We start from the raw sequence: 14638 nt of genomic DNA, 5'->3' as shown, positions 1-14638 counted from the left end.
CATCCATTCATTGTCTTACCAGATATTTATTAAGTTCTTCTTGTATTCTAGGAATACCTCCTTGAGCATACAATAGTGACTAAAATCTGAACTTTGTCTTCATGAAACTTATACCCTCTGCTATAAATAAAGACTGAGAGTTGTGCCATTTAATGACTATGGCCTGGTTGGTTAGTTTTTAATATATGACTAATTCATAATAAAGCCATTTTGCTTGATTAAGTCTCAAGTTCACTGCTATAAAAACAATAGCTGTCATCTATTTGGGGGATGATTCTTTAGTTCATTTGCTTTAATGTCCAATTTGGCAAAACAAAGACATGCATCAGTTAGGTCAGTGTCTTCTACTTTTTCAAAAACCCAGACCTCACCTAACCTTTTATAATCTTGCCGAATATTTGGGGATGTTTGTCTTTGTTCACAAAGAGAGCTAAGGGTGAAAGCATAGTAGATCAGCAGGAGCCCCAAGTTCAAGAGAAAACACGGCTTTAAGCATATTTCCTAATGATGATGGATCATTTTATAGGACAGCGTGTTGCATTTGTAATTATCATCATTATCATAGCAGTAAACTGAATTTGCTGTAAATCTCTATATAGATAAATATACTTGGAGAAACCTTTAGTGCACTTTGATTACAGTGTACTTTATTATCATGTTTTTTGAAAACCAGTGTGACGATATTTTCCAATTAGAATTTTCTAACTGTTTTGTCTCTAAGCAGATATCAGAATTAAATGTGCTTATTAAAAGATTTTTCTTAATCTTTTTGGAACAATGTCTTATCAAAAGCTGAAAAACTCTTCTGGTGGAATATCCGATTTTATTAAAAAATAAGATTATTAACCTTGGGCCAATCAGATTTTAAGTATTTTGTTGATTTCCTAAATTGAAAAATAAAACATTGGAAAATAGATAATTCTGTGACCCAAAAGTTTACACATTTTTCTCTTAGATTAATGAGGAATATTTAAAACAAATACAGTGATAAATAGCATGTACTGGGATATCCACTAAATAGCTCAAACTAAGAGTTGTTGGAACGTAAGCCAATGGATTTCGGTTGTCAATCTTAACGTGTTCCATTGGACTACTGCTTTTGAAAATAGTGATTAATAAACAGAAAGGTTTTTTAATATTCTAAAAAGAGAAAATGAACTTGACCTTCAGAATGAAACTGAGACTGGGGTTTCTGACATAAGCCTCCGAAGAGACCTCTGAGAGTTACAACACTTCAACACTTGTTTTCTTCCTTGAAGTTTTTTCTCTTTGAGGATTTGTGCTTTACTGCCAATTAAGCAGTGGATAGTGATTTGCTGGTAAGTTTAATTTTTGAGATTGAGCATATTTTATGTTTTCCTTGTTTCCAGAACTCATCTAGACACCTCAGCTGAGCTGCGGTATTCTGTTGGATCCCTAGTGGACAGCCAGTCTGATTACAGAACAACTAAAGTAATAAGAAGACCAAGGAGAGGCCGCATGGGTGTGAGGAGAGATGAGCCAAAGGTTAAACTTTTTATTTCAAGTCTTTGATGGTTTAAGTAAATGCACTCTTCCACTTTGGATAGTATTTTAATACTGGGATAATTCATTTTTATTAGTTTCAGGTGTGATATATAACATATTTTTTTAAACTATAACTAACATATAACCCCTACTACGTACCAAAAGTTGAACCAAGTATGTCCCAAGTATTTATCCACATAACCTTGTAAATTGAGTACTATTTTATACTAATTTCAGATGTGAAAATATTGAAGCTGAGAAATTTTAAGTGTTGAAACTTACACAGCCATCAAAGTGATAGAGTCAAAACTTGAGCCTGTATTCGTGTGATTTCAAATTCCACACTTTTATCTATTATGCCATATTGCCAAACAAATGGGCTTTTGGTTTGCTTGGGCATTTAAGCAATGGCACTCATATCGTTAATTAAAATTACATATTTTAATAATAATTACTGTTTTAATAACACTTTGAGGAAAATGTACACAGACTATTGAAAGTGTTTATAGAAGGCTGTTCATGGTAAGCTGCAGTGCCAGCCTTTCATTCAGTCAATAACTTAAAATCTGTAGGCTGTATATGTTGAGTAAGTATACAGTTGCATTTTATAGAGAAGTAATATATAGTTCCTGTGTGCCCTAAGTATAGTTTGTTTTCCTCAACCTCTTTTATGTGTCCAAAATACTATATAACCTACTTGTCCTTATTTATACAAGGCTCTTGACATCCTTTGATTTTTTAGCTGGCAACTACATGTCATGTATAAGTTAGTCCCTCATAGTAGGCATTCAATATCTAATGAATGGATAAATAAATAAATGAACAAATGAAGAATAAATAAATCCATCTCAGTTCTTTTCTCAGTTTTATGTGGTAAATAAATTAGTGCTACTTGGTACCAAAACAATTTGTAACACAAGTACTTATTCAGGTCCTCAAATCTGAAGTACTCAGGGCAGTATCTTGTGGTCCCCCCAAAAGTCATTTTACACCGTCACAAAAATGAAAAACAATTTTTTAGAAAGCAGAAAATCTAGGACTGCTCTCTTACTTTCAACCATCTCCTACCTTCAGATCACAGCTTGAAAAGCACTGGTCTGTTGGTTACTCAAGACGTTTGTTCACATGGAGGATTTATTATATTCATTTTAAAAACTTAGTCATGTAAATTATTGTAGTATGCCTTGGGTTTAAAAAAATCAGTGAGGCATTTAAGTGACCAGAGCACTGGAGATGAAATTAAAACTCTGTGCAATACTTTTTTTAATACTTTCTTAGAATGTTGGGGAGAGAATTCTTGTGTAATTTATTGTGTGGTAATATTCGTACCCTCAGCCTAATTAGTATGAGATGCAAATGCTGAAGTACAAGTGAATAGAGATTGTTATATTTGAAAACAAGTTAAAATGTTGCAAAGATAGATGCTTTAAAGTAATTGCTGCCTTGAATTGGGGTTGAACTAAAAATCATGCAGAAGTTTATCATTTTTATTCCTATTAAAATATTGATATTTATGCTGAAAATTAGTACCTACCATTATTTAAGTATCAAGGAACTATTTTATTGAAATGATAAATTAAAATATTAATAATCAGTTCTACTTTTGCCAAGTAAGCTATAAAAGCATGTATGTTTTTAGTTTTTATTTTCAGAATAGTGCTTTGAAAATGAGCAGCATGATAAATACTGTGATTGTTCCTTTACCATCTAGGTGAAATCTCTTGGGGATCATGAATGGAACAGAACTCAACAAATTGGAGTGCTAAGCAGCCACCCTTTTGAAAGTGACACAGAAATGTCTGACATTGATGATGATGATAGAGAAACGATTTTTAGCTCAATGGATCTTCTCTCGCCAAGTGGTCATTCTGATGCCCAGACCCTAGCCATGATGCTTCAGGAACAATTGGATGCTATCAACAAAGAAATCAGGTGAGTTCAATGATTTTTGATGGTCTTAAGTGATTAGAAGACCTTGATTCTAAAAATGTGATCATCAGATCACAAACATTGGCATCACCAGTAAAGCTTATTAGAACTGCAGCATCTCAGACCTCACTTCACACCTACTGAATAAGAATGTGCATTTTCACAAATTCCCGGAATAAAATTAGGACAGCTTTTGTAAGAAACATATGTGAAAAATATACAGATTAATGATGATATTAGAGCCATATAAAAGAATGAGGTAAAGGTGAAATCTTTGATGAGTTTTCCAAATAAACTGAAAATCTGGGTAGCATTGGATTTTTTGTTTGATTAAACTTCAATCTATCTCTTACTCAACTAGTTCCTCTAAGTTTTACTCTCCTTTACAATTAATAGAATACCTAGAGTTTAAAACTACAATTTTTTGTATAGCAGAACCATATTGCCTCTCACCAGAAGGTTTTTCTGGAATCATTTACCACCAATCATTTTAAAGTACAAAATTTTCTTTTTCTTTTGAAGAGGAGGCTGTTTTTCCATTGGAATGTGCTTGAACATTAATCATGTTGTACTGTGTTACTTGATTAAACCTTCCTTTGGGATTCTGATCTTTGGGTGAAGTTAAAATGCACCATGAATTCACTTTGTTATAGAGCAGAAACTAACACAACATTGTAAAGCAATTATACTCCAATAAAGATGTTAAAAATAAAATGCACCGTGAACAGAAACTTCAGAGTAACAGAATTCATATTCTTTGTGTAAGTGAAAAATTAAAATTAAGAGTAAATTTGCCTCAGTATTTGTATTGATTTATTTTTTAGAGAAGTTTAAGATTCACAGCAAAATCGAGGGAAAAGTACAATGATTTCCCATATACCCCCAGCCCCACACATGCATAGCCTCCCCCATTATCAACATCCTTAACCAGAGTGGTACATTTGTTACAACTGATGAACTTACATTGGCACACTATATCATTCAAATACATAGTTTACATTATGGTTCACTCTTAGTTGTTTGGAAAATGTATAATAATGTGTATCCATCATTATGATATCGTACAGACATAGTATTTTCACTGTCCCCAGAATTCGCTGTGCTCTGCCTATTCATCCCTCTCCCCGACCCAACCCCCGGAAAACACTGATCTTTTTACTGTCTCCATAGTTGCCTTTTCCAGAGTGTCATATATTTGGAATCATACAATACGTAGCCTCTTCAGATTGGTTTATTTCGTTTAGTCACATGCACTTATTGTTCCTCCATGTCTTTTCATGGCTTGATAGCTCATTACATTTTAGCACTGAATATTGTTCCACTGTATATATGTACCAGTTTATTTATCCATTCACCTACTGAAGGATATCTTCATTGTTTCCAAGTTTGGACAATTATGGATAAAGTTGTTCTAAACATCTGTGTGCAGGGTTTTGTGTGGACATAAGCTTTCAAATCCTTTGGGTAAATATGAAGGAACACAGTTACTGGCTTATACAGTAAGAGTATGTTTAGTTTTGTAAGAAACTGCCAAACTTTTCCAAAGTAAATACGTAAAAAGAAAACTTTGCAGTGATCATAACCTTGAAGTTAAAGGTTATATCATAGGAAATCACAATAAGCCATTTGTAGTTAAGAGGAAAATATCTCAGGAGAGGTGGTTTCTTACTCCATTTTTCAAACAAACTATACTGGTAAACAGTTTTATTATATCAATATGCAAAATGTGTATAGATTCAACTTAAATAGGATCTTGAAGCAACCCAGCTAAAGTTCTTTATTCTTTGTGTCTTTGTGATAAATAATGTATACATATTCTTGAAGCTTCTCCCTATTTAAAGAAAGAGTAATAGTGTTTTATCTTCTCAAAAGCATTTATAGCAGCAGTATTTTTTTTTTTTAATTTTAACTATCTATCTCTCATATCTACATTATTAAATTGCTTGGTGCTTATGTAAAGGCAACTTGGCTAAGTCAGGGTTTTATTTGGCCAAATTATAATTATGAATGACCATTTATTGAGGATTCTATCAGTTATACTTTTACATTGGATAGGAGGTAAGACTCAATGACTTTGTTGAGATTTGGGTTTCTAAAAGTCTCATATATTCATTCCTGAGTACAAATGTAAGGTTAGGATTAGTGGCAGAAGTTAAATAGGCACTCAAGGTTTTAAAAGAGTTTTAACAGGTGGTAGTATAGAAATGGGGTCAAAATGAAAGTTGGGAGGAATTATGTATCATTTGAAAAGAAAGATTTTCTAATTTTCAGCCAGGAAGTCTCTGGAATTTATTGAAAGTTATATTGCCTAGAGAAAAAAGAAAATATTAGATTTGATATAAAGTGTTCACAGAGTTATTTATTTATTTATTTAGTGGATTCCGATTAACATTATAACAGCATAAAATGTATCAAAATTAAACTGTATCTTTCAGACTAATTCAGGAAGAAAAAGAATCTACAGAGTTACGTGCTGAAGAAATTGAGAATAGAGTGGCTAGTGTGAGTCTGGAAGGCCTGAATTTAGCAAGGGTCCACCCAGGTACCTCCATCACTGCCTCGGTTACAGCTTCTTCGCTGGCCAGTTCATCTCCCCCCAGTGGACACTCAACACCAAAGCTCACCCCTCGAAGTCCTGCCAGGGAAATGGATCGGATGGGAGTCATGACACTGGTATGATGTGTCCAGAGAACCTTTGCTTCCATTAGAATTACTGATGCATTAGCTGAAATCTATTCTAGTCTAAAGTCTTTCTGTGTGTTTTATTTTTTTTCTCAACAAACCTATGTGGTAGATACAAATATTAATCCCACTATGAAATGAGGAAACGAAGCCTACACAGGTGTAACTTTCCCAAGGTCACATAATAAGTAAATGGAAGAGCAGAAATCTAAATATCACATCAGAAATCTGAATGACTTAAACCATTAAATTCGTTTTTACTGATGATACCTTGATGATTGAGACTGGGTGGGTTATTTTTAACACAATAAGTTTCAAAAATTATTTATTATAATCGCTTCAATACACCAACATAGAATATTATAATTTTATAATGTACATAATATAATTTTAAAAGAAGAACCATCAACAATAGCAGCAATTTCCCAATTGAGTTTTATAATTCATGTCAACATTTTCACCCTTCTTTATTCTTTAATTCTTTATTTCATGTATCTTCTTTTGGGATTAGAAGTTGGAAACCTAAATTAGGAAGTACCCTTAACATAAGAGAGAAAAAAATCAAAGTACTCCTTGCTAAAAATAATGTTAGGTGGAATGACTACTGAATGTCATGATGTTTAGTCACTTGATTCTCGTGATAACATTTGAAAATGTTATTATCTCGAGCGAAAGTAACTGAAATGTTGAGAGTATGGGTAAATTGTCCTTGTTCAACACAGCTAGTAAAGAGGAGCTGGATTTTTTTTCAGATTTGCTAACTCAAAAGCATATACTGTTCTTTTTTTTTTTTTTCTGTGATTACCTGGGAATATGTTGAAATGACAACAATAATGAAGATTTAAATATTCTGAACTCTTTATGGAGGTAAAATTCTGTTTTGTAATGAATATTAAAACTATGTTATTAAAACAATAAAATTCCAATTAAAAGTAAAAGTTTGGGGATAGAGATTAAGTAAAATGCAAATAGGTCAAATAATAGTTTGTATACTGCAAAAATCTAGCACAAATGTAACAAATGGAGGAGAAATTAATAATACAACAGAAGAATATTAAGTGTATATAGTGTTTTTGGTCAGAAGGCTGTGAAACTTCTATAAAAAGTGTCACAATGCCTGCATCTCTGTGTATATGGATGTGTATAATATCTGAACAAAGAAGTTTAACTCAATCTCTAAATGGTATCTTTAAATAAATATGTTGCAATAATGTGTATTGTGGCAAAAAAAAACCTGTAAAAATTATTTTCATTAGAATTAATTTATATAAATGCACACATATGTGCATATGTATGTGTGTATGTATATATATGATACTCTCACCCCGAGGGGAAAACTACCTTATAAGTAAATAGGTTTTAAAATTTTATCTTCATAAAATTTCTATTATGTCTATCAGTTTAGATATCTTTTTCTTTAACTTTGCGACTGAGAATTGAAACAGAAAACTGTTTATATAGTGAGGCAATATTTCCTATATCCAAACTCTTTACAATTATGGAACTTGCAAGTAAATCTGTATAAACGAGAAATGATGAAAAAAAAATTTTTTAAGGAAATACTTACCTCCTTAAGCCATTGAGTTTCCTATTCTTTGCTTATTTCCAGACTTGATATTAAAGATATTTTAAAGTAGATAGCACAGACAATGGCAAGTCCAAACAAAGGCCAGCTAATCAGAGCTGATCCCAGCTAGATATAGCGCAAACTTTTAGCCAATGTACTAAGATAAACTAACCCAATATACTGATCTACATTATGATCTGCTTATTTTAGAAATCTAGGAACCGTCCATCTGATTTTATTAACTAAAAATGATATTGTCTCTGGCTTAGTTTATTCATATGTAATTGATGACCTACTTATTATCAATGCTACAGTAAGAATATTGGCCCACAGAGCATAATTTAGTCGGCATTGAAATCAAGAAAACTTTGGTTATTTCTGTATTGCTATTATTTCCTTACATTTTTGCAACCTAGTATTCTGCCCTTTTAAATATTTTCATTATATATTAGCATTATAACCCTTGGCAGTGTTATTATTTTTATAATAATAAAATAATATATTCATAGCCATTTAGACATAATGTTTGTGTATGTATGAATAGGATGCCACTGCTTTCATGCATTTTCTTGAGCAGTTAGTTATAAATAAATCAGTGGTAAATGAACATTATTATACTATAATTAGAGTACTTATAAGATATTTAGAGGGACTTCCCTGGTGGTGCAGTGGTTAAGACTCCACGCTCCCAATGCAGGGGGCCCCAGGTTCGATCCCTGCTCAGGGAACTAGATCCCATATGCATATCACAGCTAAGAGTTCACATGCCACAACTGGGGAGCCTGCCTCCCACAACTAAGGAGCCTGCCTGCTGCAACTAAGAGACCGGGTGCAACCAAATAAATAAATAAATAAATAAGAGACACCTAGTTCAAAAAAAAAAACAAAAAACAGATTTTTAGAGCATTTCCTGAGGGTAAAAAAATATTTAAAATGTTTAATATCTGACTCAGAAAAACAAAAATTAAAACCCAGGAAGTCTTTATCACCTAACAAAACTTTGTCATCAAATTCATTATTGTTATAGTGAAAGACAGGAAGGTTTTCTTTTACCTGTAGAAAATATTGGAGAAAAAAATAATTTTGTTGCATATAATTCATGTTTGAATATTCAGAGCAAAATTTGAAATTTTAGGGACAGAGGGACAGAGATTGAAAAGACATTGTATTAATTCATATTGTATATGTTTATATGTTTTGCAAACATTATTATTTGTCCTGATAATAAAGCCTATTTGTATTTACTTTTACCTCACCACAAATCCATGGGCATAAATAACATGTTAGTGATATCTAATTAGAATATTGAATGAGGTAAATCAACCCATTTTTCAATAGCAGCAAAAATGTAAAGCATAATGGAATAGTTTAGTAAAATGTTTTACTTACATAAGAAAAATTAACAAATATTAAGTGAATAAGTTTTATCTAAGATCATAAATAAATAACTATTTTTTAAAAATTCTCTAAAAGAGCACTGACAAGAAAACAGCAGCCCCAGAAATATGATATACTGAGGCCAGAGCTTTTGGTATTTGGGAATGGGGAGTTTGTTAGGATGCCAGGAAGTTTGAGATCACGTAGGAACAACATATCCGCCCCGAGAAGGTCCAAAGCCCTGCGTAGATGAGACAAAAGGAAGTGTTTATAAACTACAGATATGTGCATTGGATCTTCATTTACACATAATCTTTTTCACTCCCATCCATATTTTCTCGGGAGGATATAGTCTCATATTTACTTCTGGCTAGCTCACTCCATATGTGCTTCATATTCCCTAAGGTCCATGTCTCATGTCTCATGTTTTATGTATATACACATGATCCCATCATGAAGACCTGTCCCCTGCAACATGCCATCTAGGAAGTTTCCTCTCTAAAATAGCTCCCTGGAGGAATGCTTTTATAACGGTTAAAAGACATTTATTTTGAAAAGAATGGAATGAAAACAAAAAAAAGAGTTAAATTATAGATACTATTTAACTTGTGACATGGTCAAATGATAATCATTAATTGGTTCTGTTTTATGTCGCTTTTATTACTGCCAATCACAGCCAAGTGATCTAAGGAAACATCGGAGAAAGGTACTGTACATTTCTTTGATCTGATTACTAACTGAACATTGTTTTTTCTAAGATTTAAAATTATATTTCTTCTAACTGAAGCATTTTATAAAAATTTCTTCATCAGAACTTCTAGAACCATATATCTTTTAGCTATGCTTTCTACAATCTGTCTGTCTGTCTCTCTCTCTCTATATATATATATGTTTTAATGTACAATGGTGCTATGAAAAAATGCAGCATTGTTTTTAAAAATACCTTTATTGTACAATTAAGTTGATTGTTGAAAACTCTTGCAGTTCTATATATCTATCTCTGACAAAATTTATGGTATCCTGAATTGTTCTGGACTCTGAACTAAATTCTTTAAAGAAATCCCTTCCATCCCATCTGCTTATGGTGCTCTGTATGCCTTTGTCAATTTTCCCATGAGAGGTAATGAAATGAAAAAATTTGCAGAAATTCTGTTCTTACCTTTTATTACTCTCACTTTAAAAAGAAAGCTTTTTTCTTATAAACTGCAAGTCTTTTTTTAAACATCTGGGAACACATTTAAATAGCCTAATTTAAAACACTTTATCTGATAAAGTTATATTTTGCCAACTTCTCACTTCAAAAATCTCCCACTTAAAAATGTCCATGTTATGATAACCTGACTATGCATATTTTTAGTGAATTAGCTCAAATATGTGTTCAATAATTTTTGTATAGCTTTTACATTCTGATATATTCAAATGGATTCCAAGATAGCTGTTTCATAGTCCCTGGATATTGATCTATGGTGTTTACTTACTCTTAAATAATACTTTTATGTAGTGAGTGTATTTCTGTGTGTGTGTGTGTGTGTGTGTGTGTGTGTTAACTGGAGTGTCTTAATTTTTAAATAGTTATGAAATTCATACTCTTTAATAATGGAATTTATATATGTAATACCTATATGCCCCAAGTTTCTTGTTTTGCTTTTATACTAGAATTACTCAAATAGCCTTGCTTTATTGATTCTCCATTTTCATCAGTTTCAGTTGAAATTTAGAAAGAGTTCATCTGATGTATCGTTTTTGCTTCTAGATTGCAGTGGTAGAAGAAGATGGTCGGGAGGATAAAGCAACAATTAAATGTGAAACTTCTCCTCCCCCTACCCCTAGAGCCATCAGGATGACTCACACCCTCCCTTCTTCCTACCACAATGATGCCCGAAGGTATGACTCTCCCAGCACACTGCACATTGTATGTTCTCGTTCCAAAAATATTCCTCCTTTCAGTGTTATCAAACAGACTACTTAAAAATTTATACAAAATTTTTGATTTAAGCTATAATTCTGCTCCCTCTCCACAATGTCACTTGTGAAAAAACCAAATTTTCATTCTGAGATCAAATTTTCAGTTTTAAAATTAACTGTATATTTATGGTCTTGTTACTAGCCAATATTTATGAGAAGAGCTTTTCTACTTTTAGTGGATATTTCCTATTAAAATGGAGTCAGACTACAGGAAGGACTTATTAGAATAGTTACAAAAAACTAAAGGATTCTAATACAAGCCTATAAATTTGGCTTCTAGTGTAAGGATAATTAAGGTCTGAAAAGTCCATGCTTGTACCCCAGTTACTTTTAACAGACAGGTGTGTAAATCACCCTATTGGTGCTGCAAGTGCCAGCTATAACAGCTCCTCCTTAGAGAAGAAAACAAAAACATATTTGCCAAAATATTAAAAGAAAAGTTTACATGGGGAAATACCCCATTTGTCCTAGCAACTCTTCATACTGTCCTTTCCATCTGCCTAAAAAATTGAAGCAGATCTCTATAATAATGCCATAAATAAGTCTAAGCATGCAATTTGCATCTTAAATGTATGTTCTTTCACTGTCATCAATTACGGCATCTCTGAACACTTAATTGATATAACCAAATATAATGACTTAATGATTAATACTTTAAGAATCTGTCTTCTAAATAGTATGTGTTTTACAATAAATGTTTTTGAAAACAGAGCTTTCTGTGCCAGCAGACTTTCTTTTTCCTGTTTTGTTTATTTTTAATTTTTAATGTGAAAAAAGTTACTCCAGATTCAAAATTTATACTTACTTTACTCTCAAAAAAAAAGAGTGAAATATATTGTAACGTATGAAAAGCAGTAGCTTTTGGAGTTTAGAGAATATGAACTCAGATTAATTTGGATGAATAAAGTTAAATAACTCATCACAATATTGTCAAATTAACGGCTGTAAAGAAGGATAACAGTATCATTGAACCTATCCTATTAATACAGTGTCAAATACATTGACCAGGAATGGAACCTAGATCAACTTGCTTGGAAGTCATTTCAGCTTATCATGTACCTAAAAGAATACCTGAGAACTGTAAGAAAAAATATACAGTGATCTCTAGGGTATATGATTTGTTACTTCAAAATCTCACAGGTGATTTAAAATTCAATGAATTAGTCTCCAAAACTGAGAGAGAGAAAGATAGCTAGAGGAAAATCCAGTAAAACAATGGGCTAGAATAGAGCATAAACTTTATTAGCTATATTTAAATTTCTTGTCATAGGTCATTATGTTTAAGATCTAAAAAACAAACTCTGCAAGAAAGAAATAGGTAAAGAGTCAAGGGCTAATTTATAGAATTTATAAATTAATAAACCAACCTATGCTCATTGATTAGTTTGATATTGCATGAAAAATAAGGAAAATATATTTGGGAAAAAAAGAAACTTTTCTAGAGAAAACTTGGAGGCTCAGGGCCCTAAGCCTGAGGAAATCACACTTTAATATACTTAAGAAAAAACATGGGAAAAAAAGGAGAAAATAACATTCAAAGTGTACTTGTTCCTCCTTTTGTACTTTTATCAAGGAATTTAGTCTTGTGTACCTTGTGGATGCTACACCAGAGCAAGCAATTTTCCCTCTTTCGTGTTTTACAGTAGTTTAACTGCCTCCCTCGAGCCTGAAAGCCTTGGGCTTGGCAGTGCCAACAGCAGCCAAGACTCTCTTCACAAAGCCCCCAAGAAGAAAGGAATCAAGTCTTCAATAGGTCGTTTGTTCGGTAAAAAAGAAAAAGCTCGACTTGGGCAGCTCCGTAAGTATGCATGTTTGACTTTCCACTGCCACTCATTTTCCTCACTTCTTAGCATCCATCTGTCTTTCGTTTCATTTCTCATATTTTTATCTTTTTCCTACCTGACAAACTTTCTATTTTAATCAGCTGTATTTAATCCAATACAGCTGAATAAAGCTTGACAAAAGTTTCAAAGGAAGAATATTGTAAAACTTTCAGTCCTTTTGATTTCTCTGTTAATAACAATACCTAGAATTTATGTAATGTTAACACTGTGATAGACACAAGGACCCTCTGAGGCAAGTGCTATTACTGTCATCCTTATTTATTGATGAGTAAACAAGGTATTAGTAATTTGCAGAACTGAGATAGTTGTCCTAGGGCCATGTTTCAAAACCAGCTTAAAACCATTGAATATACTGCATAGATGTGTGTAAGAGCTTAGCTGTGTGCATTTAAAAGCTTTTCTGTTGAAAAAATGAAGAACCCTACAAAAAATCCAAAAGTATTCTTTTTAGGTCAAAATAAAGCATTATAAAGGGCATAAAATGTAAAAAAAGACAAGGTTTCTTTGTTTTAAACTGTCACAACTTTCCACTAACAAACTCAACAGCATGTAGGTGGAGAGACAGAGGGAAGAATCGGGCAATAGGAATTGTGTTAGAATTAATTATTGTTGGTGACTAATTGAATAAAATAGATCAGTACATTTGAAATGACCCTAGGTAAATATATAAATACATAGATACCTTGTTAATAGATGGATGGATAGATAGAGAGATAGACAGATGGATAGATGGAGAGTCTGAAACAAAAAGAATATGTGAGATATATTTTCTAAAATGATGATATATACACTTGGTCTTTTTTTTCTTTGGTGTCTTTCTACATATTTACTTTTTTTCTGAAATCTCTTTTCATCATCTTGGTTATTTATGATTGCCTCTTCTTTTTCCCTCCTCTTCTCCTTCTATTTAATTTAGAACTAGAGTTAAGTTACAGGGAAAAGGATTTAGCTCCTACCTCTAATGGTAAGTGATGAACAGAATGATACAAAGTTCTTAGCACCCCCTTTGGATTCTGAAATAAAGGAATTATTATTCACAAGTAATGTCCCAACCCCTAGACTTAGTTTCCTGCCCTGGCACCGCAAGAATTTCTGAGAATAATATTCATTTTTGCAGATTTACAACCATGATATTATTCAAAAATATCTTTCCCCACTTCCACAGCATGAAACCCACACAAAACATCAGAAGCCATAGGAAACCGATGTTTATAACACAGGAGCAGCCAGTTGTGTGATTGAGTGTTACCATCAGGAGAATTAAATCCTTTTTGGTTTTCTCTTTCTCAGGATAGGAACCCCTTAGGATATAAAAAAAGAAAAGTATTATTGCATAAGGAAAGAAAAGAAAAGGTGATTACTTGGGGGATATAAAATGTACATGCCAAGACATTGTTTTAAAATTTGTTTTATTTTATTTGACAACTATTCATAGTCAAAATCAAGGTAACCAGGATATAATTTAAAGTCTAGAAAAATATGGAACCTTCTAGAAACTTAACCTTTTTACCCATTTTCAGTGACTGTGTGTCTCTATGTCAGAACAGATGAGAAGGGAATCAATTACAATTAGGTTCTTATCAACTCCATCCAAGTCAGAAAATAGCAATAGCTATTCAAGATCACATTATAGTCCTGAGAAGATTTCTGAGCTCTGAGCAATTTTGTTTTACTCCATAGAACAACTGAGTACAAACAAAGCCAGTGTCAGCAGCATAGTAAGGACTACAATGCTGATGAGGAAGACAAAGACAAAAATCTATACCTC

The 14638-nt window shown here is 32.6% G+C and overlaps 1 protein-coding gene across 3 annotated transcripts in view; it reads left to right on the top strand.

Annotated features, from left to right (window-relative positions):
- Positions 1-14638, top strand: part of PPFIA2 (PTPRF interacting protein alpha 2) — a 405353-nt gene that overhangs the window by 317741 nt on the left and 72974 nt on the right. The window contains exons 14-19 of one of the 3 annotated variants that reach the window (XM_059936601.1): positions 1371-1506; positions 3218-3438; positions 5871-6108; positions 9738-9767; positions 10815-10945; positions 12670-12824. In XM_059936601.1, coding sequence (XP_059792584.1) covers positions 1371-1506; positions 3218-3438; positions 5871-6108; positions 9738-9767; positions 10815-10945; positions 12670-12824 — 911 coding nt within the window. Of the gene's footprint in view, positions 1-1370; positions 1507-3217; positions 3439-5870; positions 6109-9736; positions 9768-10814; positions 10946-12669; positions 12825-14638 lie in introns of those variants that run through there. The other 2 variants (XM_059936599.1, XM_059936600.1) reach the window with 2 other exon arrangements.

Source organism: Balaenoptera ricei, chromosome 10, assembly GCF_028023285.1.
Source record: "Balaenoptera ricei isolate mBalRic1 chromosome 10, mBalRic1.hap2, whole genome shotgun sequence".
NCBI classification, from domain to species: Eukaryota; Metazoa; Chordata; class Mammalia; order Artiodactyla; family Balaenopteridae; genus Balaenoptera; species Balaenoptera ricei.
Note: the sequence above shows the minus strand (reverse complement) of the source record. Positions and strands in the feature narration are given on the sequence as shown.